Below are 23,063 nucleotides of genomic sequence, written 5' to 3'. Positions count from 1 at the left end.
TATTTAGGTCTTGGATTCAGTTTTCACGCTGCAAAAGTGGGACAATAGCAGTAAATTCCTAAGGCTGTACATAGCATATAGTCTGTACATCATAATGGATAATTATAAATAAATTATTACAAGGCACAGATTACATAGTATAATAAGTCATTACCCATTAATCTATGAGTATATGGCAACTGGTTATTGCTATGTCAGGTCTGATAGATTTTCACACCTTCACTACACTGAAGGCAATGCTGGGGGACAGTCTGCCATCACTCCAGGACAGTGGTTCTCGACTGGAGCAATCAGGACCCCCAGGGGCATATGACAATGTCTGGAGATATTCTGGGTGGTCACACCGGGAGGAAAGTGCTACTAGCACACAGTGGGTAGAGAGCAGGAAGCTGCTGAAAAACCCCACAGAGCACAGGGCAGCCCCAATAGAGGGTTGTCAGGTCTCAGTAGTGCCGTGTTGAGAACTCTGTTCTAAAAGTCCCCAGGTAACCTGCAATGAAAGCTACAACTACCAAAGATTTCACTTTCTCATCCAAAACAGTTGAACTGATCCTGTATCCTTTTGAAATGTGGTGGAAGAGACTATTAATACAATGACTCATAAATGGCTCAGAGCAAATGGAAACTTTAAACTTTTTCTTTTTTTTTAATATATCTTTATTGATTTCAGAGAGAGGAAAGGAGAGGGAGAGAGAGAGAGAGAGACATCAATGATGAGAGAGTCACTGATCGAGCCCGCAACCTGGGCATGTGCCCTGACCGCGAATCGAACCCCGATCGCCTGGATCCTAGGTCGACGCTCAACTGCTGAGCTACGCCCGGCTGGGGGGAAACTTTAAACTTTTGATATTCTAAAAAAAATAAATAAAAACTCCTGTCCTAGAAGACAGCCCGTGGTCCCTGGCTGCTGAGCACTAGCAGCAGCACAGGCTCTGCACGGCGGAGGCAGCCGCACTCCCCAGCCACCTGCAGAGCACGCTCGGCACGAACCAGCTGCCAGGCTGGAAGGAGCAGGAAGAGCCACTCGCTCCCCAGCTGTCTCTGCCAGTAGCCGGGGAGCCTCCCTGAAGCTGGAAACCACTGGAGACCCAGCAGCTAGGCTCCTTGACGGAAGCCTGGAATCACAATTAGGCAGTGGGTGGCTAATCAGTGCCGCAGAGCTGGCACAGGGAGCTGCCCTTATCTGCACCTTGTGGCCAAGCCTAAACTATTGCCCGGTTCAAAGCTGCTGTATCTCCTTCGCGGCCGCTCTGGCATGCGAAGCATTTGCAGTTGCCTCCTTGAAGCTGCAGAGTAAATACGGCTGTGCATACTGTACATTTTTAACCAGGCCCGTTTATCAAGCCTCTGTTCTGCTTGTCACTCTCACCACCAATTCAGGTCATAAACAACTTCAGCCTCCAATGCCGTTCTCTGAGTCAAGAGCACCTTAGAAATATGATGAGCTCATTGTAAAGGCAAGAAATTTCCAGCTTTGGTAAAGGCAAAGTTAGGCACTCAGGCTGCCCTCTCCATCGGAGCTGTATATTTTGCTTTTCCTTTTATTATAATACAAGTTCAAACATTCCTGAGCAATAAATGTAGGATAGCTGGGAAAGCCAACATTAAATGTAATGGCAAAAATCTCCTGAGGAGGGAAAAGTAAACTACTAAGTAGCATAGCATATACCTTAATTCTAACTTTCAAAAGTCTATGTTCATTGGGTAGTTCTATGCAGATTCAAGAATAAAAGTTGTACTATACTGGTTTAAATACCCTTAATGGTTTTGTCAAGTCACTGAAGACATCATAATCAAAACTATATTATATTTTAAATTGGTTTGATATACTTTATCATTAAAATAAAAAGTTTAGGTAAAGCTTTTGGTCCCTTGAGACAGAACAAATATTTCAACAGCTGGAAGATGTTAAAAGTCAAGAGTTCTGGCATTTGAAGAGTCACATATATAATTGCTCTTCTCTAAAAACAAAACATCTCCACGAAAGCCAAAAAAACATGCTATCTCATAGGAAACCAACAAAACATAAAAACACACAAAGTATAATGTCTCTCCAATCTTTTATTTATAAAATTTACTTAGCTACTAGAACTATTTAAGCTGCCCCAAAGTAAGATAAATCATTTCTTCTTAAAGTCATGGAAACACTACTTTCCTAAGCATGAACGACAATCGTCAGCCTCTTTACATATTTATCATAGTTGTATTACAGCTTTTCAGGGTAGACCATCCAAAGTTCTCATTTCAGCTAGACTGCCAGTAGCTGAAATTCATAACACAGTCTGGCTAAAAGGAGCAAAAAGCAAAGCTTGACCTGTTTCTTTTTTTCGAATTTATAATTTTTTTTTATTGAATTTATTGGGGTGACATTGGTTAATAAATTGTATAGGTTTCAGGTGTACAATTCTATAACACATCATCTGTATATTGTATTGTGTGTCCACCACGCCAAGTCCAGTCTCCTTCCATCACCATTTATCTCCCTTTACCTTCCTCTACCTCCCCCCAACCCCCTTTCCCTCAGGTAATCACCATACTGTTATCTGTGTCTATGAGTCTTTATTTTTTTCCTTTGCTTAATCCCTTCACCCTTCTCACCAGGCCCCCTCTGACAGTTGTCAGTCTGTTCTCTGTCTCCACTTTGTTAGTTCGTTTTGTACATTCGATTCCACATATGAGTGAAATCATATGGTATTTGTCTTTCTCTGACGGCTAATTTCACTTAGCATAATGCTCTCCAGGTTAGTTTGAATACTCAAGCTAAAATGTCAGCAATTTAGAAGCAGAATTTAAATAACTATTGTGTGATAAATTTGGACACTTATATTACATATTCCTAGAAGCCTGTTTCCACGATTCTCTTCACCTTATCTAAGCTACACCCCAAGAACCACCTCTACTTCTGTTATATGTCAGCAGTTCTGCCCACTACCACTGCCTTCATATGTGGAAATAACACACCACAGATTTATGGGTGTTTTTTTAAGTTCACATTCTGGGAAAGATGGAATATTTATGAAGGACCAGCAGGAAAATATTTTACAATCCTACATATACTGAGTATAGTTAATAAAGAATGTTCCCTAGAGAACAGCAGAGCTGAGGGAAGTGAGTGTGTGTGTGTGTGTGTGTGTGTGTGTGTAGTTGGAACAAATACTGTAAAAATAAGACTTGTACAGGATTCCTCCTGGACGTCTCCCTAGAGCAGGACATGAATATACAAGCAGAAGTCTGAAGGTGGAGGAAGAAACATGCTGCCAACCGACAGAGTTACCTCCTACTCCCTTAAGAAGAGAGTATTAGAGGACCGCTAGCATCTTCCCAGTCACCGGGGAAGACTTTAGACTAACAGCCATTAAGAGCAGTGCATTTTAAATTAAGTTACAAGAAGCACCAGACTTGCAGCCCAGCTTGCTCTCAACCAGAGGAAAGTTTCCATGGAGAAGAAATTTGAAAAATGCTGATTGTGAATAGAAGTGTTGTCTCTCCGGAGGTGTCATGAGAACGCAATAATACAAATGTATAAAATGCTCAGATGGTGGCTTTGCTCAAGAAAGAGTGGCTAGAATGGTGGTGCTGGTAACAATTCAAGTTTTACCAGCACAGGTAATTTAAAGAAAATGGAGCGCAGACGCTATTGTGATTTCATGTGCAGAACCTTTACATCTAATGTCTCAAGCTTGGGAAGGATGATCACCTCTAACAAGCATTTGAATCGCAGAGCCTGGAGCCTGGATCCACAGCGAGCAACGCCACAGCAAGGCTTACCTCTTCTTCTTGGTGATGATGAGGACGTCATTAAAGAGAAAGAAGTAGACCTGCTGCTTGGACGTCCTTCTGGAGAAAAGCACAGTGTCCTCCACGTAGGCTGTCAACTCGCCTCTCTTGACCAGCCACCGGGAAGAGGAGACTAGAGGGAAAGGCTACAGAAACAGAAGAACTCAGCACCAAAGCCAAAGGAGAGTGCCTTTAAGATTACTGAGAGTAAAATCTACGACTTACGTTCAAAAACATTATACATATTATGGCCTACATTGTCATTTTATAGGTATATTATAGTGAAATATAACTAGAGAAGTATAGTAATTCTCCAATAGAAAGTGAAAAGAACAACTTATTTTCCAATATAAAGAAACTATTAACTTGCCTACATGTGATTAAAATTCAATGAGAAAATGTTATTGGGTCCACCAGAAAGGATTATATTTCCCTTTCTATTAACTCTCAGCTAAAAAAGAAGACGGATAAGCATCCACTTAAAACTGAAAAGCCTCAAAATGACATCTATCAGTATCAACTGCAGTTATTTTAAATATCACATATCAGAATCTAAACATACAGAAAAATATGGGTAACTGTAGTTAATAAGAGAAATATAAAAGTCTGCGTTCACTTTATGAATTAGAGAGACTTTACTCACAAGGGAAAAAAACCCTCTCAAATGTATGATTTGTCTGCTGACTATTTACTTAGCCACATTCTAAGGAACACCTGTTCTTAAGTTTATGGTCGTTTTCCCCTGTGGAAGTTCATCCCCGAAAGCATCATGCCATTTTCTGGCTGGAAAAATGAAGTTTTCCCAAAATAATCCATCTTAATCTCATAGAAAAGGCTGGATACAAGAAATTACATAGTTTTTAAAAAATTCAGTTTCCAGTTTCCGACTGGAAAACTCTCAAAACCACAGGATAATCCTTACCCTTGAGAGCTCTTTTTTTTTTTTTTAAGTTACCAGAAATGCTTACTGCCAAAAATCTGATTTAAAAAACTACATCCATAAAATAAGCAGAAGTTCTCAGACACACAAAACATAACTGTAGTAGTGGAGAGCAACCAAATGTCATCCTTTTCAGGGAATAATGATTAAAAATAGCTAAAGGAAATTGAGGATATTAGGAAGGAAATAAGAAAGCTAAGAGGATTTTTTTTTTTTTAACTTTATAAAGGATTTTTATAAGCAGGTTGCTCATCAGTTATGTACTGTTTTCCTGAAGGTTTAAAAAGGAAGCGGAAACATTATGGCTGACCTCAAACTTTCAAAACTTGCTATTAAGGGAGTTCGTAGAGTTCCCAGCCCCCAAATCTCAAATCCAACAGGAACGGCTGAAATGTAAAAGGCCGACAAACAAAAATTGCTTAGCTAACTCTGGAGAACCCTATCAGCACACAAGAGGCCACCACAAAGACCTGTGTGTCAGGTCTGGTCCTGCTGAAGGTATGGAATTACTGGGGACAAACACAGCGCTATCTTGCGGTTGCATGTAGCCCTACCCGATGAACCAAGGACAGTTTCACGGTTAAGTTCCAATGTACGTGCGCCCTATGGCTGTCCTTAGTTCAGGGGCTGGGGAAAGAAAGTTTTTAAAACTAACATGTTTTTAAATTAGATTGACTTTTATGGACTCCTCATACTCCACTAGGCAAAAATAAATTGTTAAAATGGACAGTGGCTTTCAACGTATCTATGCCTCTTTTAAAAACAAAAAAATCCAATATTATAAATGTATTTTGTTAGAAAATGAAACACTTTTACTATAAAAAAAAATATGACCTGTCATTTTAAGTTGCTTGATGAAATTTACATGTAATAAAATGAAATAGAACCACAATTGTGAGCATTCACATCCATTAAGAACTCAGCTGTAAACCAACAATGGACTGAACATGGCCAAGATTTGCCATTAATTGTCATTTTCTTTTTTGTTTGCCTTGTCATCTGCTCCTGAGCAGTATCAAACAGTAAAGGGCAGCACACAGTCAATAAAGAATTATGGGAGAAACACAAATTTGCAAAGAACAATCCAGGAACAATCTTGTTTTTGAAAACCGGACAAGGAGTGTCCTTATTTGATTTGGGAGAACACCCTGGTCCAGCCCCTGGGATACAATACCACTGTTTTGCAGGACACTCTGAGAATCTAAAAGAAATCTCCTTTCCATACTAAAATCTATTATTTTTAACTACCCCTTCCCCAATTTTGGTGTCTTCCTATAAAATAAAATGTTCTAGTTAGATAATACCCAACTCTATGGGCTGCAGAAAGGTCGCTGTATCTGGCACAAGCAAGAGCAGAACTGCACTCAGCATCTGCTACTCCTTCCACCAGCCTCTCTCTAATCAATTTATGGCCCTTCTTTGAAAAGTAAAATCCTATCCACTTTGTTGCCCTCAACTCTCTCTCTATTTACAGAAGACGTAAGCAAGAGCAGTAATAAATCTGCTTATGAAGAAATGCAAGGATACCTTAATTTTAAATTCCAGCTGGGAGTTAATTGTGTACATCATTTCTGTCCTTTCCATCTTCCTGGCTCCTTCATTACACAGTCGGACCAACTGGGAACAGAGAAAAATGCAGAGGGTTAGGGGGTCAAGGCGAGAAACCTCACTTTCAAATGCAGATCTCTCCCAGGAAATAATTAGCGCTCGGGAAGCTCCAGAGACTCATTTCTGACAGTTAAAGAGCTGAGTTTTACACAGTTAAGACAGTGTACTCAGAAGTAGTGTTATTAGGATGTGAGGACAGAGGGAAAAAGTATCCTGAAAATGTTTAGGGACACATATCCTTCATGTGTTCTTGTTACATCATGCCCTCCACACACAGGTTCCTCACGCCAGTCCCTGAGCATTCTGCCGGCCTCTACCCACGCCCCCTCCCTCGGCCTCGGCCTCGGCCTCGGCACGCTGCACCACAGTCCTCATTTCCAAGTCAGAGCAGCTGCAGGCGGATTCCAAGCAATGGTACAGGCAAAATACGTGTGACCACTAAACAGAATGCTGAAGCAGGGGAGCCTTCATGCAGGTGGAACCCGATGGCCAAGGATTCTTCAAGGATAGCCAAGCTAAGGGGAGTTCACTTTCATTAGAACTAGTGAATGATCTACAACCAAATGCATTCACAGTCCTCTGGTGAGGGCCTGTGACATTGCGGTTTACAGTAAGAAATATATAGCTGGTCCTTGCCCTTAGTTCCCGGCACATAGCACCTAAAACCCTTGTAGTTTCCTATGTAGGAGCCATAGGGGCATGTTTAGTTATAATACGATATTGATTTATAACAAGCCCCTTTCAAAAACACCTGAGTTTATGTCAATGAGGTAACTTTTAAAAAGCCGCTAACCATGGGAGGAGGGCTGATTGCCAGGAGAACCAACCACCTAGAAGGCATCTCTTGTTGGATGGCCCACAGCCATCTCAAAGGGCTGACCTTCCTTCCACCAAACCATCTGCTCTTTTGCAGCCATTACAGTTTTCCTTCTTCCTTGGTACATTCTGTCCTGACTTTTAAGTCTCCTCTGCTGGTTCCTTGTCTCTAAACAAGATGAATGTTGGTGTTGTTCATGGTTCTAGCTCAGACTCTTTACTCTTCTTCATCTACACACTCTTTCTGGGTAATCTCAGCCACTCTCCCAGCTTCAAACATCACCCGCATACTGATGATTCCCATATTCATGCCTCCAATTCCAGTCTCTCCACTGCGCTCCTGACCTGGTTACTCAGCTAACTTGGACATCCTATAGGAATCTCAGTGACACATATCCAAAATGGAACTCATCACCTTCCCATGTTTCTACTGTAGAGATAAGTAAGAGCATCTATCTAGACGCCCAAGCCAGAGAAGATATCCCTTGACTTCTGACCCTAGTATGCTCACCTACTCAATCTCCATCCCTACCTCCCAAAATTATGGGTTTGCTTCTCTCCACCTTTCTATCACATTGGTACACACCACTGTCATCTCAAACCTAATCAACTATAAAAAGCCACATAACTGGTCCCCTCCCCACAGTCACTTTCACAACCCATGAATTTATACCTTCCGCATCATCTTAGGGTAAGTTCCACAATTCCTAGCATGGCTCCCTAGTACTCTCTCCTAGACTAGGCTCTACAGTCACATGAAGAACATTCCAGTTCTTCAAATTCTCCAAACGCTTTCTTGCCTTTGGTTCTCTATATATACCCGAGACTCTCTTTCCCCCAATCCCTGGCTCAAAGCTCCTCTTGCTTTAGGTTCAGCTTGCCCATTACTGTGTTCTTCCCTATCTTGTCATCACCATCCTTCACTACAATTCCTATTTAATGTCTGCCTTCCCCTTGGCATGGCACGTGTCAGGGGGAAGCAATGACCACAACTACCTTGTTCATCACCATATTCAAAGGCTGGCATTCTGCTTGGCACAGTAGTTGATATGCAATAAATAGTTATTTAATGAGAGAATAAATAAATAGCTATTCGGACACCACAAGAAAATGAGACTTCTGACTGACACAGTAAAAATGTGCATTTCACCTGAGTATGGCAAACATTATTGTTTTTCAGCTATCTAAAGAATGCTGTGCAAAAGGCTATGAGAATCTACCAGTTTTCAGCATCAAACCCAGACACATTCTCTTCCGAGCTATTTGAGTGGCCTAGTGTCTGATGAGCTAGGCAACAGTTACCTTGCTTACTTCCTTCAAGGCCCTTTTGCAGACTTCATATTTCGGGGAGTCCTTAGGTGTTTTTTGACAGATAGTCTGGAATGAAGAAAATGAAGAAAAAAATTAACTGATTTATTTTATTAAGTACAATAAAACCAATGCCCAGACATATCCTCTTACTCATAGCAAACTTAACAATGCTGAACACAATATTATGGCTGGGTATGGCGATGACATTAAAATCCAATTACAAAACGAGGAAGTAGTCTTTAAAAACAAAGAACCCAAGTCAATCCATTTTAGGAAACAGTTAAATAAGAGGATAGACTTTAGAGGTGGATGCACCTGGTTTCAAATCTGAGTTCTGCCCTTTATTAGCTATTTGACTTTGGGCAAGTCCTGTCCTTTGTCTCTTTAAGCCTCAGTTTCTTCATCTGTAAATTCAGAACAACACCAACTATGTCCACAGGTGGTTGCAAGGGTTAAATGACGATACATGTAAAGTTCCTTATGAGCGCCTGGCACACAGTAGGCCCTCAATAAATGATAAAATTATTTTACTTGTCATCACATTCATTATTATTTAGAGGTTAATTAATTTTGCAGATGACACAATTGGATAAAATGATCAAGAGAAAAAGGCTGCTAAATTTTCTCTTGATAGATTTATACTGCAATTTTTGTGATGGTAAAATTGAGCTCAAAGAGGGTCGATTCAAGGTAACTTGAATTACACATAACTTTTGGAACTATGCCCATTCAAAACCATTTTAATTGCTAAAACTGTTCATCTCAATTAGGCTTAAATCATCTCAAAACAAGATTAAATCTCCAAATGAAGTAAAATTGAAAAGACAGTGGCTTAAGTACATTTAGATTCTGCCTCAGTGGCCAGATTCTCTCACAGGAGAACAGATTAAGGCAACAGGAATCAAGCGAAGGTGGAAGGTAGTTGGACCTAGCAAACCACTGGTACCTAAAATGCAGGAAAGTGCCAGGCCTACAAACTGGTCAGGTGTCAGGCTTGTTCCGTGTAATATGTCAGAAGAAACACAGAGGGTGGCACCTGTGGGTTTATATTAATAATTCTCAATTTTTTTTTGACTACGACCCACTGTAAGAAATATTTAACACCGCAACTAGTAAACATGCAAACAAAAATGAAACAAGTTTTTTTTTATGAAATAATATTTAACCATGTTATGACCCATATACATAACATGTACTGTATGTTCTAACTTTTTAAAAACAGTGCTCATTTTTCAAAAATCAATTTTATGACCCACTAAGGAGTATGAAAGCAGTTTTTAAAATGCTGGTTTATGTCCCTGAGAGCAGGCATCCTAAGTTCACCCTGTCTCTGCACACTTCAATTTTATGGAAATGATGTGCACAAGAATTTTCTAGGCAGAATGACTACAGCTTTACGCAGAATCTCAAAAGGGTCTCTGAACCCCCCAAAATTAGAGCCCATGGACAACAATGGCATAAACCTCCACCATGGGATGTTAGGTTTTGTGAGTTCCAATGTAGTCAAGCAATTCTGCCAAAATTAAACAGAGAGAATATAAAGGGCTGAGAGATCTCAGTATATACGAAATCTAAGGAAATATGGCTAAAATGCATTTTCAGAAGAAGGAAAAAAAAGAACCCTGAAAATTTGTAACATTACAAGAAATTTTACATTAGAAAGCACTCATTTCGTATTTAATATAGTAGTTTGAAATATTTCCCTATACAACTAAAGTTTCATATTTTTATAAAAGTCTTAGAAGTCACATAGCATAACATAATCTTTTTGTTTAAAACTTCTTTACTTCTGATAAATCTTACAGAAGAAAGCACAGTAGATGCTCCATTAAAGGTTATCTTTGAACAACTCACAATACTAATATAACTCAGCACAAGCCTGTATACTAATCAATGAAGTCTCAGGAAAACTAAAGGAAAGGAATCTTAGTGATTGGCCTGAGGAAATGGAGGCCCAAAGAGATTAATTGAGTTGGCCAAGGCCATAGGCCTGGTGGCTCACTGGCACAGGAATCCAGGGCTCCAGACTTCAAGAAGTCAGTACTCTTCCCACTTCCAAAAATGTTGTGTATAATGCCATCTAAATTCTTCAGTGACCACACAAATCTAAATTGAAGATGATTTCCAAAGATATTAGATAAAAGTGAGACTTTCCAATGGAATAGCACCTTCTCACTCAATCGGGGGATTTGATAGAGGGGGGATGCATAAATTTAAGTGGAAGAAGAGTAACATTCTTAGTGAGATTTATGGCCCTACAGCTACCCGCAGAAGTCGCGTCTTACATCCATCAGCAGGGGAAGGCGAGTCACCCTCTGCATGGGGAGAATGAGGAAAGAGATCATGGGCAAGTTCCGACAGTCTTCGTGGGACTCGATTCTGGACAACACCTCCTTAAAAGATGGATTGGTGGCTCTGAGGGAAAACGAAGAAGGAAGAATCTTCAGGGTCCTGCCTCCTCCAGTTAAGAAGCAAATACACATGTAGTATAAAATACTGGGATCAATTCATGTATTATCGATGATTTTAAATATATAGAACATGAACACACAATGGCATAGGTAAGCAGAGATGGCTTGTCTGCCTTTTACAGTCAAGGCTGCTATAAGATGTGAGTTTAAGGTGCCAGTAGGAACAGTAAGACAAAGTAAACAAACGGCGAGCTAATGGCATCGTAATGGTGAACGTTTCAATTACGAGTTAGTATACAGACTAGACCTCATCTCTGATAACCTATAAACATCCCATTAAAAAGATAACAAATGATTTGTTTTAAGCCACTTCTCTGGCACTAAATAATAATCTAAGGAATAAATGTCAGACTGGATTTACTAACCAGGAGGCTGTTGGACTTTTTCAAAGCTTCTAAGACAGAAAACCTTCTGACTATTGTCAGCCAGTGTTTCCTCTCTCCCAGTGACATAAAAACAGTAAAATACTGCCACAATATCTTTATGGAATTTAGCAAGATACACTGACATATAACATCTTATATGGAACCACCCATGTAACTTTTAAGGAAGGTCAAGAGGGGATTCTAATATGAATGGAGCCTCAGAAAGGTCCCCGACTTGCCAAATAATAGATCTAGTATTTGGCAGAGACAGAAGTCAAGCCAAGGTCTTCTGACTTTCAGTGGGTGCCTTCAGCCCTGCATCTCTCACCCTCACCGCACTTCACCCCCAGGGGAGCTCTGAGGAGCTCCATTGTGACTTTCCAGGAGGGGGCAGGGATGTTGGAGGGTGGGGAAGGGGGCAGGGCACGAAGCAGGGCGGAGGGAACTGAGACCTTTTTAAAAATATATATATTGAAAATTAGATGATTTGGTTTAAGTCTTCTAAAAATAAATTAGGAAATAGCCAGAATAGCAAATTAAAAGAAATTTTGCAGAAATGTTTTTATTTCATTTTCCAAAGTGAAGAGCTTTAAGTCTTCCTTCCCGCTGGCTCGAAAGATTTTTAGAAAGTTAAGAGAAAAAAATCAAACTCTAAACCAGCTGCATCTTTAAATCACTTAGGTCCCAGTTCCCCACCTCCAAAGAGTCTGATTAGTCTGGGATGAACCCTGGGCTTTGTTTTTTTGCTTGCTTTTAGGTTCCCAGGAGTTTCCAAAGTGCAGGTGAGGTTGAATGTCACTGTTCTAAATATAAATTCACATCAACTGCAACACAGCTTCTGAAAACACAGCCACTGATTTCCAGGTGAAAGCTCAAATAATGGTATCAGTAAGCGAATTTCAATAAAACCTTTATTTTTTAAGAGTTACATAATGTAAAGCAGCTCCTATTCACATTTCTTAATCCTGCAAAAAAAAAAAAAGGGAAAAACCCCCCAAAATTTAGCTCTAATTTAAGACTTTGTTTTCGAACACATACTTGCATTTTCTAACAGTTACAGAGCAACCTTTACATCAGCAGTTCCCAGCAGGGGCAGCAAGGTGAGGAAAAATGAGCAGTGTGATTTTGACCCAAAGGGACATTCAACAATATCTGCAGGACATTCAGCAATGTCTGTCACAGCTGGGGCAAAGGGGTGCTACCAGCATCTAGTGGGCAGAGGCCAGGGACCCTACTGAACACGCTACAATGTGCAGGATGCAGGTCAGTCCCCACAACAAAGAGTGGTCCAGCCCCAAATGGTAATAGTGACGACAAACCCTGCTTCGTGCTGAAAACCTCACCTGGAGTTGGCAGCTGGATTTCCCACCCTGCCAATCCAGGAGCTTCTCGAGCATGTGGAGAGGAGAGGGGGCTGATCAGCCCATCTCACCAACGAGGGGCCGCTTCTCCAAACGGCCACGAGGTGATGACTCATCAGCAACCCCACCTCTCCACAGGGTCTCACACTTTACAGAGGAGCTGGCCAGAGCTCCACGCCAAGGTCCCAAATGCCACAAGTCCCAGGCGGGAGGAGAATGGTAACAGCCAGTAAGTCCCCAAACTGAGTTCACAGCATGTGCAACCGCACTGCAAAGCAAACAGCTACCACCCGGCCGGGCGAGGCTCAGCGTTTGAGCGTCGGCCTAGGATCCTGGGGATCGAGGCTCGATTCCCTGTCAGGGCACATGCCAGGGCTGCGGGCTCGGTCCCCAGCAGGCGGCGTGCAGGAGGCAGCCGCTCAATGGCTCTCTCATCATTGATGTTTCTATCTCTCCCTCCCTCTCCTTTCCTCTCTCTGAAATCAATAAAGAAAGTTTTAAAAAACAGCAACCAGCCAGCTACTTGTGATAAATAAGGCCCGGAAAATAGAACCACATAGACATTACTGAACAGTTGCTGACTCTTTCATGGATAGAGATGAGGACTTTTCCCCCCATTGGTTTCTTTCAGACCTTCCCTCCTCACTACCCAAGGGGAAAGTCATCGATTCCAACAAACAACTGAACAGAGCTGTCATTTGAATGGAAGAAGGTTAGAGTACAAGAGAAAACTCTGGATCCTAGGCATTAACCAGCCTCCTCAAAAACCCTCTCCTGGCCTCAGACAAAATGCTTAATGGTCAGTTAAAGGCTTAGAAAACGAGGGGGTTTGAAATGATGATCACAACAATTAAGCACAAAAACAAGGGAAACAACAAACTCATTTCCTAACTGCTTTAGAGAGAAAATTCTCCAGACTAGATTTTTCTACTCAAATGTGCAATTCTCTTAAACATTTGTCCCAGAGAAATGGGCCATCAGAGGACATTTCTAAACATGACTTAAGAGATCAATTAATTTCAACCAATGCAACTTAATTAAAAAAAGGTTCGACAATTAAAACTGTAATATTCAACATAGCTTACAACAATTTCTGTAGTGTTCGCTGTTGGTAGACTTCATTTGTACAGTATTTCACATATGGGTCAAATGTGGACGCTGTGTGCTTTTCTACAATGTCACTTATGTCGTCTATGAAGATATTATTCTGATGTCTTGCTTCCAACTCTGTAAAGAATCTGAAAAAACAAAGAAAAGCATTCACGCTTTCTTCTATATGCTTTAATAACAGATTTCCCTCGTTATGCTTTTATACAGGGTTTGAAAATATCAACAGTACCAGCACCAACTCAAAAAGATACAAACAAAAAACTATAAAAAAAAGTCTAAATTTAAATCTGTCGTCTTAATACCTTATAACTTCACGTAGTCGGTTTACAACATTGATAATCTAGTTCATTTCTGTGCTTTCCGGTATGTTTTGGAAAATACAGATTTCACTATTTTTCAAGAATTCCCTAGATATTGAAGGGGAGGTTGATGCTTACATATTTTATTATATTGGAAAGCATATGAGCAAAACACCTAAATAAGTGCTTAAAAACAAGTCTGAAACAAACCTAGTTCTATGTGTCCTTTCTCTTAAAATAAAAGTAATCATATTATTTAGTTTTTTTATTATTATTAAATTTATTGGGGTGACAATGGTTAATATGAACATATAGGTTTCAGGTGTAGGTTTCAATGTTACAAGGTCTGTATATTGCACTGTGTGCCCACCACCCAAAGTCATATCTTCTCCCATGGCCATATATCAGGACCCCCTCTTCACCCCCTACCCCTTCCCTCTGGCAACCACCACACTGCTGTTTATGTCCACAAATTTCAGTTTTATATCCCACATATGAGTGAAATCATATGGTTCTTAGCTTTTTCTGACTGACTTATTTCACTTCATATAATATTCACAGGGTGCATCCATGTTGTTGCCAATGGAAGTATTTCACCCTTTCTCATGGCTGAGTAGTAGTCCACTGTGTACATGTGCCACATCTTCTTTACCCAGTCCTCTATTGCAGCATATTATTTTAAATCTAATAATATGTATTGACATATCAGTGTCTTCATAAATTACTTCGACTGCAATTTAGGGTTGCCACATTTAGAGTGTTTGCGTATTTGTCTGTGCATATATTGGGTCCAGTCCAGTTAAAATTAAACTTCAGATAAATAATGAATACTTTTTCAGTAAAAATATGCATCAAATATTGCATGGGTGTCTTGTATTTTATCTGGTAACCAAAGATTGACTCCAATGTTAACAGATCATCAAAATCAGATATTTGACATAGATTTCCACCCAGAGTGTTGCTGCTTAAAATGTGGTCCACAGACCAGCAGCACTGGTTTCACCTAAGAGCACATCAGAAATGCGCAACCTCACCACCCACCTCCCCCAACTTGGACTCACATTTTAGCAAGATCTCTAGATGATTTGAATGAACACTAAAATTTGAGAACTTCCCTAGAGCCCACTTACTGTCCAAATTTGAAATGGTAGGAAAACCTATTAGAAATAACTATCACGTGAAGACCCAATCATTTTCCCCAAAAAATGTGATGAAGGTGAAATCAACAATAATTTCTAAACGCTGACTTCTGAAACAGTAATACAAGGGAAATGTAGTTTTCAGTAAGTTCTTTAGCATTAAGCACATCACTCACTGCTCCTTATCAGTTAGCTGGCCGGACTTTCTTAGATGGGGAAGCCTAGGAAGACACTGGGATTTCTAGTTAAGGTTTCAACTTGGGCATCAAGGTGGGTCATTAACAGGGATTTAGGAGAAGCGGGGAGAAGCAAGAAGGAAGCAGTTTAATTTTGTCTTGGAGATGTCAAATGGACCGCTGAAAACGCACATCTGTGAGAATTCTGAGCCACAGCAATTCTAGGTGGTATGTAGTCAAGTCTAGTTCACTTCTAGCTGGTTTTCATATAAATGCAAAATATCTGTACTTTATTTTAATTCCAAGCAGCTTTGAAGAAAATGTTCAAAGAAAATGGAAAAAAAGAAGAAACCATGCAGAAGGTTATTATCATGTAAATCTAAGAAATAAATAACTTCGAGGCAAATATTCTTTAGTTTCTTGTCTTTAGCTAACTGCTACAAGCTGAAAGAATGCAACTATATAACCAAAAACAACAGTAACTTGGCTTTTCCCAATGAAAAGGAAAATTCACTTAGCACAGTAAAAGGTTTGCCAAAGTACAAGATTAAAAACAAAGTACCAATGAAATATTTGTTTATGCTACTTATTGTAATCGAATATAAACCAAGCCACTCATTCTTTATTTTGACCTTAGCACAATTAATAAAACACAATTTAAAGCTTTCTGTGTTAAATTGTCAATTGGTTATTCTGGCAAATTTGCATATTTTACTAAGTGAGTGGAGCTACAAGAAGACCCAAAAAGTATTACTGAAGAATGTGGTATTATTTCCATAACCCAAGAATGCTGCTGGTCCATAGCAAATCTGATGCAAAAGTTAAAGCATTTTGTGAAGTTATTTGGCTTATTTGAAGGACAACTTTTTAATGGGAATATATTTCAGCGCTATAAATTTTTTTTTCTGGGACAATACATTCATTATTTCCTCTTTGTAGCATTACCAAGCTGACCATGTTTTACAACCAATCATGTTACACAACCTCTCCCTCTTTTTTTTCCTACCAAAATTCTAATCTCATCACTAAAAGTCTATATTTCAAGAAACCTCTGATAACCAGAAAAGGCTTCCTGAAAACACTGCCTCCTAACCAGAAACCCACATTAGCCCAGTTTGACTAATGACTCACCATTGCCAGGACAGTCACACCCGAACTTCAAATGAGTGTTTCCAAAGGTAAGCTCCTTGGCTGTGCAGACAATGGTCACATCACCAAGACCACCAGGGAGGCCTCCCAGAAGGTGGGATTTCAAGATGATAACTACAAATCCATGTTTGAAGAGCTTGCTCGTGGCCTGTAGCCTCTCTTCTAATATTTCCTAGAACTGCAGGGACTGTGTTTGTTTAGGCCTTTTGTGGTTGCTTTATCAAGTGATGGTCTTAAATGTGACACTGCATTTTTGGGGGGAACATGAAGTCAACAGTGAGGTAGCCGCTTCTGATACACTCAGTGCATGTACTTCTGTTAGCTTCACTTTCTCCCTCCTGCAGTAGGCAGAAAAGACCTAAAATGTGAGGTATAAATGCCCTCATACCACTACTAAGAGCCTTCTTAAAATTCAACTGGTAATGTACTTGACATGTCAGATATGAGGGTTCCTGATAGCTCTTGAAGACTGTATGGTAAACCCACCAATCTACAGAGGAGATTAAAACTTGTTTAATACAGACAAGAAATCTGTTTTAATCAGTCAACCAAAAAAATCTCCTTCCATGTGTCTAGCACAGGATGACAGGCTTTGGTGGATGTCAAGGAGCAAACCATCAATAATTATGACCACCACTCACGTGCCAAGCACAGTGCTCCATGCTTCCCATACACTGCCTCATTTAATTCAATCCTCAAGCCTACTTTATGAGATAGTCATTATACCCATTTTACAGATACAAAAACCAAGGCTATGGGACCTTACATCAAAACTTGAAACAACTGAGCCTCAGTTTGAACCCAGAGCCAGGGACTTTCTGAGTCCAGAGCCTGTGAACATCTCCATCCTCTGCTCACAGGCGCCTGCTACTACTGTCTGTCTGCTACGACTGGCCAGCCCTCAAACTGGACATCCAGCAAGAAGACTAACAGCTGAACTAAAGAAGAAATATTATTACTTTCCAAGAAGACCAGCTGTTGCGTCATCTCAGCAAGTAAATTATAGATGTCAACAGTAAAAACTTGCACGGAGAATTTATGCTGCAGCAAGATCAGCAGGACAGCAGAGGAAGCAACAGGTGAGCCTCCTGGAAAGACAATCAGGAGGGTCGTGGCCAGTGATGTGCTCTGGTCCTGGTCCACACAGTGTGGGCAATTATGGGATTACACGTACCGTGTGAAGCCCTGGGAGTCATTCATTTTCGCCCTCCTGTTCCCAGCTGCCCTCCTCTTTGTCCCACTCATCCTCCAAATCTTGGATTCTATTTCATCTCCTCCAGGAACCTCTCTTCTGAGCCCTGTGGGCTGCGTTTAACTCCCTTACTTTATGTCTTTATAAACCCCTATACTTATCCGTTGGTATCCATACTATGATCATAATTCATTACATTATGATTTTGTTTGCATTTGTCTCTCTTAGCAAGGTCTGGAGGACAGGGGACTGTTTTGTACAACACCATGTACCCAGGTCCTGGCCATAGTACCTGGGACCATAGGAGACAGTCAAATATTTGATGTAAACAAATCAACTTTGTGTTTTAAACAGAAAAATACGTATAAAGATGAAACCTGTTCAAGCAATTTTGCTCTATTGCTATTTTACCAAGAATGTAACACCCACACATTGGTCAGTCTCTACCTTGCTTTATTTAAGTCAGGATATATTTATTGACCACAAACTGGGTTCCTAGTAAAGACACAAGCTCCCAGCACAAACTCTCACAACCCTGTCAAGTAAGGTCACGAAAATGAGCCCCAATCCAGCCCCAATGTCTTCAGTGCCTGCTGCTCTTACTGAAACGCCCACCAGGTCACACACACACCCCTCCCCCCCCGGATTTCGGGAGGATTCCAGGGTGGCTAAGGAGCTCGGCACTCAGCTCCCTATCTGGGGAGGCGCAGAAAGCAGGGCTCTGGTTATAATCAGCCTGTCCTGCACCCTTCTCAGAATGGCATCCTTTCAAGGTACTTTTTCCTCATTAATATCCATCTGCCTAAAGCAAACTCAATCGTTCCTGGCCTCCTTCCTCACTTGAATGAGCTGTCAGTCCCAGCGCCGCGCTCTCCCACCAGAGATGGTCAGGTTCACTTAGGCTGGGGACGTGAAACATACCGGGCAGGTTGCTCATGTCTAAGTTGCTGTTGTATAATAAAGTATCTTCCCTAAACAAAGAAAGCATCCAGATAAGTGGCAGTGAACTATGTGCTGCTGGAAACACTTTCCCAACAGAACACCAACAGAACATTCTGTCCTTGACCAAAATGAATTTATATTCTGCTGTTCATGAGACTTGGGGCTTGTTTGTCTGGGTTTGTTTTTTTTTTTAGTGGCCAGGTTGACACTCAAGATCAGCATCAATTTCTCTGAATTTCTTTGCATCCACTGGATCAGGGGTAGGAAATGCATGGCTGGAGGACCACCGCTAGCCTGCGGGAGACATCACCACCCGAGGGGGCACTCTGCCCAGAGCAGATCTGCACCCCAGGCAGCCATTACCAACCAATCAAAACTGATGGTGAACAAGGCGAAGCTCGTCTGTGAATCCCTCCCCAGACGAACACTGGTTGGAAATGGTAATTCGACAAAAATACAGAACTGTTCTTTCTCAATGAGCATGCCCTCCATCCCGATCTGGTCAAGATCTCGCCACGTAATAACAGACGACATGTCTTCTCAGATTCTACCTTTACTTTTTCTTCCGAAATTTTCTCTCTGGATTGGTAACAGGGGGATGAGGGTTGAAATGAAAAGTGTTTGGGAACGTGAAAAAAACATTCTGAACAAAAATGTTCTCTTCGCCTTCCTTCCCATTCTGATAGCTACTGTTTGATCCTTAAAATCTCTAGGATGGCTTTTGTGAAAAGAGTCTTATCATGCCTTTAAGATCAGCCTGGACACATGAAAGAAGACATTGAAGTGAAAGAGATAAACTAAGGGTTTTCTTACCCTCAATACCACTAAGCGCAGAGCCTTCTTAGGTCTAAATCCAGCTCCCTCCGCATAGACACCTTCAGTTCAAGGCACCTAGCAAATCCCAGAGGAAGGTGGAGCTGTGGTCCAGGGAAGGGAGCGCCAGAGAGACTACAGACCTAAATGTCCCAGATGCCACCTTATCAGTTCAGGTACTGGGGCCCTAGTCCTTCCTCTCACTGATAATGTACGTGCCAGAAGGAATATAAACAGGATTCTACAAAGACAGAAAAACAATGTTTTTAAAGTCTCTGAGAGTTTAATTCCATGAGACTGAGTTTTGACTTAAAATGAGAATTTAAATTATCATCTGGATCAGCCACACAAGAGTAAACTGGAGGGAAAAAGGGATTGTTCCCATGGTAACCTTTTGCATACCTGGTTCTTCTGTCTCAGTGTCATGCACACGCATTCATCCATATTTGAATTTCTCCCAGAAATGAGGATAGCATCGATGAATGCCAGGAAGCACGTGCCAGCACCCTTACCAAAATGTCCTTAGGAGAGATGAAAACCTTTCTGTGCATCGGCCTGGGATGTTCTGGGGTATTGTGGACAGTTTTATGGTTTTTAATTATTTTTTTGTTTGAGCACAACTATTAATTTACAGCTGGAGGAAAATCCTTCTCCCCACCTCCAATTTTATATACAACCATGGAGAAGGAAACCAAGTGTGCCTGGTTCACCACTAGCTCTCTAGGACCTAGCAAAGAATGAGCCCTCAATCAATGTGCTGAGGGATTCAATACCAGAGACCTGTCACTCCTCCTTGCCCCACCGTGAAAGTACCATCCTCCAAGGAGAGGGCCAGTGAGTGGTGGTATGAAGCAAGTATCTACCAGGCATGATTTCATAATTACATCAATTATCAGGGTCCTCACAATGGAATGGGCTGGGCTGGGGGGAGGTGGCACTGAATGGCTCCATTGGTTGACAAATATGGAAGGTGAGTGTTTATGCTCCTTACATGAAATCCAAAATATAGGGCTTGAAATCTCAAGAACAGTTTTGCTAATGCATTGCCCGGCAAAACTTCTTTGAAAACTCCAAACCTAGCCAAGGTTTATGACCTCTGAGGAACTACTAGATGACAATTACATAACCTATTCTGTGACCCTGTCACCTTGGCCGCATGAACGGGTATTGCTGTGTATAACCCTCATTCATAGTAACTCCACCAGGAGAAGTGGCTAGGCATGCTGTCTCTCTTCATCCTGCCCGTTTTCTGTCTCCCACTTCAACAGCCTCATTCTGTACATGTCATTTACTGTAAGTTGTCTTGAGCCTTTTGTGGATGAAGTTGAAGTATAAATTATAAATTATAAACTAACCAGGAAAATGTGGATTCTTGGTTGCTGCTTGGAAACAGGACCGAGAATAAATTTATAGACTATTGGAACAAAGTCAAGTAAAACAAAAAAGTCTTCTCATGCTGAAGCCCCATTTCCTATTGTGGGTGGGTCATTCTGGAATAAAATCAGCATAGGGAAGACACGTTTCTCTTTAGGCACTATTTGCAGATCCTTTTTAGGTAGCCCCTGTGATATTTCAAGTCAAAATTCAATCCACAAGGAAGGATAACATTTAAAGTAAGCCTCAAATCTTTGCATTTCGTTTTTTCTTTATTAAATATGCTCAAAGAAAGTTATCTTCCTAAAAGAAAAGAATGCCTTCTATGGCTCCCTTCAGTTTCATAAAAAGAAAGGGGGGACCAGAATTCAGAATTTTCAAAACTCTAGAAGTCAGTTTCCATAATATTCTAAGAAAAATGATGTTTTTCTGCAGGAGAGAACTAGAATTTCATGTCCTCTCTGACATTTTTCAAACCTGCTCCAGTTTACCAGCTGCTGGCTCTGGCCTGCCCATTTCACACAACCCTCTCCCTTCAACTTTCACCAGGGATTTTAAAATACTTTCTCTTTAGATGCTTATTAATATTGCTTAGCCAAGTACAGAAGACTAGGACCTTTGGGGTAAACAAGTTCTTATCCTGGTTTTAAGTGCATTTGGAGCAATGATAAATTTCTGTTGCTTCATTTACCAGCCATAAAAAAGAAGGAAATCTTACCATTTGCAACAGCATGAACAGACCTAGAGTGTATTATGCTCAGTGAAATAAGCAAGACAGAGAAAGACAAATACCATATGATCTCACTTATATGTGGAATCTAAAGAGCAAAATAAACAAACAAATAAAACAGAAACAGATTCAGAGAAAGAGAACAGACGGATGGTTGCCAGAAGGGAGGGGGACTGGGGGACTGGGAGGAAGAGGTTAAGGATTGAGAAGTACAAGTTGGTAGTTACAAAACAGTCATGGGGATGTAAAGCACAGCGTATGGAATACAGTCAATAATATTGTAATAACTATGTACGGTGTCAGGTGGGTGCTGGAAATATTGAGAGGAACAGTTTGTAAACTACACGATTATCTAACCACTATGCTGTACACCTGAAACCAATGCAAAATAATATTGAAAGTAAACTGTAGTTGAAACACTTTTAAAAACAAAATGAATAACTGAGTGGAGAAGACCGGGCCAAACTTCAGCCCTGTCACTCACAGAGTCAGCTCAAGAAAGACCACAGACAGCACAGTGAGAGGAAAGCCACCAGGAAGAAGAGAAAAGACCCTATGGGACAATGGTAGGGGGGCAAGAAGGGATAAAAAGAGAGAACAGGTGATTACCAAGCCTCCGTCACCTCCACAATACCGAAGGCCAGGCTTCCCACTTTGTCTTTCCCAACTTCAGGCTTTCCTTTGATTTTAGCGATATGTGATCTGTTATCTCATGATTAGATTAATAATAACTATAAGTGGATACACTTCTAGATAAAGTCCATTTCACATTGCACCTCCTGTAGCAAGGCTAATCGTGTACCATTACATCACACCTCTGGAAAATGTATGCAGGATATTGGCTACGGGTGCAGGCTCGGGAGCCAGATGGCCTGGGTTCAAATCCCAGCCCCCTCTTTTATTAGCCATGTAACCTTAGGCAACTTGCTTAATGTCTCTATACCCTAGTTCCTCATTTGTAAAATGGGACTAATAATGGTATGACCTCATATGGCTCTCACAATGACTGAATGAATTAAAACACGTTAAGTGCTTAGCACACAGTCTGACACATGGTACATGCTCATTAACATTAATTATCATTTAAGGTGCAATAAAATGCCTTTCTCTCCTACATGAATTCACACAATCCACATGTCTTTTAAAGACTGCCAGGAGGCTTTCTTGCTTTTCCAGTCCACTCTGTTCAAGGCCAGCAAGTCAAGCTCCTCTATTTCCATCCATTAATTCTGTCATACACCAAATCCTCTCAAAATCACAGGCATACATTTTCTCTTCAACTTTTAAAATTTTTTAATAGGTTTACTTGTCAATGACAAAATTAGAGGAAGATCTAGCTCAGTCTTTTTTAGGTCCCATATGTTGGTACCTCCTCAGTGAGTTACAGATGGGAAAGCAATGAACCAGCCCAAACTAACAATTTTCTGCCAAGAAGTGGTGGAACATTTCTTTACATGTAAACACTGTTCTTGGCCTTGGCTTCCTAATCA

The 23,063-nt window shown here is 40.8% G+C and overlaps 2 protein-coding genes across 2 annotated transcripts in view; both read right to left on the bottom strand.

Annotated features, from left to right (window-relative positions):
• MME (membrane metalloendopeptidase) overlaps positions 1-23,063 on the bottom strand; it is a 578,791-nt gene that overhangs the window by 484,841 nt on the left and 70,887 nt on the right. The gene's annotated exons all lie outside the window — the stretch shown is intronic.
• The window catches only part of ARHGEF26 (Rho guanine nucleotide exchange factor 26), a 101,931-nt gene that overhangs the window by 25,665 nt on the left and 53,203 nt on the right, over positions 1-23,063 (bottom strand). The window contains exons 6-10 of the mRNA XM_081138078.1: positions 13,735-13,887; positions 10,738-10,867; positions 8,444-8,518; positions 6,245-6,334; positions 3,769-3,923 (exon numbers count right to left, since the gene is read on the bottom strand). Of these exons, the coding sequence (XP_080994204.1) occupies positions 3,769-3,923; positions 6,245-6,334; positions 8,444-8,518; positions 10,738-10,867; positions 13,735-13,887 (603 nt within the window). The remainder of the gene's footprint in view (positions 1-3,768; positions 3,924-6,244; positions 6,335-8,443; positions 8,519-10,737; positions 10,868-13,734; positions 13,888-23,063) is intronic.

Source organism: Miniopterus schreibersii (genome assembly GCF_964146895.1).
Source record: "Miniopterus schreibersii genome assembly, chromosome: 5".
NCBI lineage: Eukaryota > Metazoa > Chordata > Mammalia > Chiroptera > Miniopteridae > Miniopterus > Miniopterus schreibersii.
The sequence above is the reverse complement of the archived record's forward strand: the minus strand, read 5'-3'. Positions and strand labels throughout refer to the sequence as shown.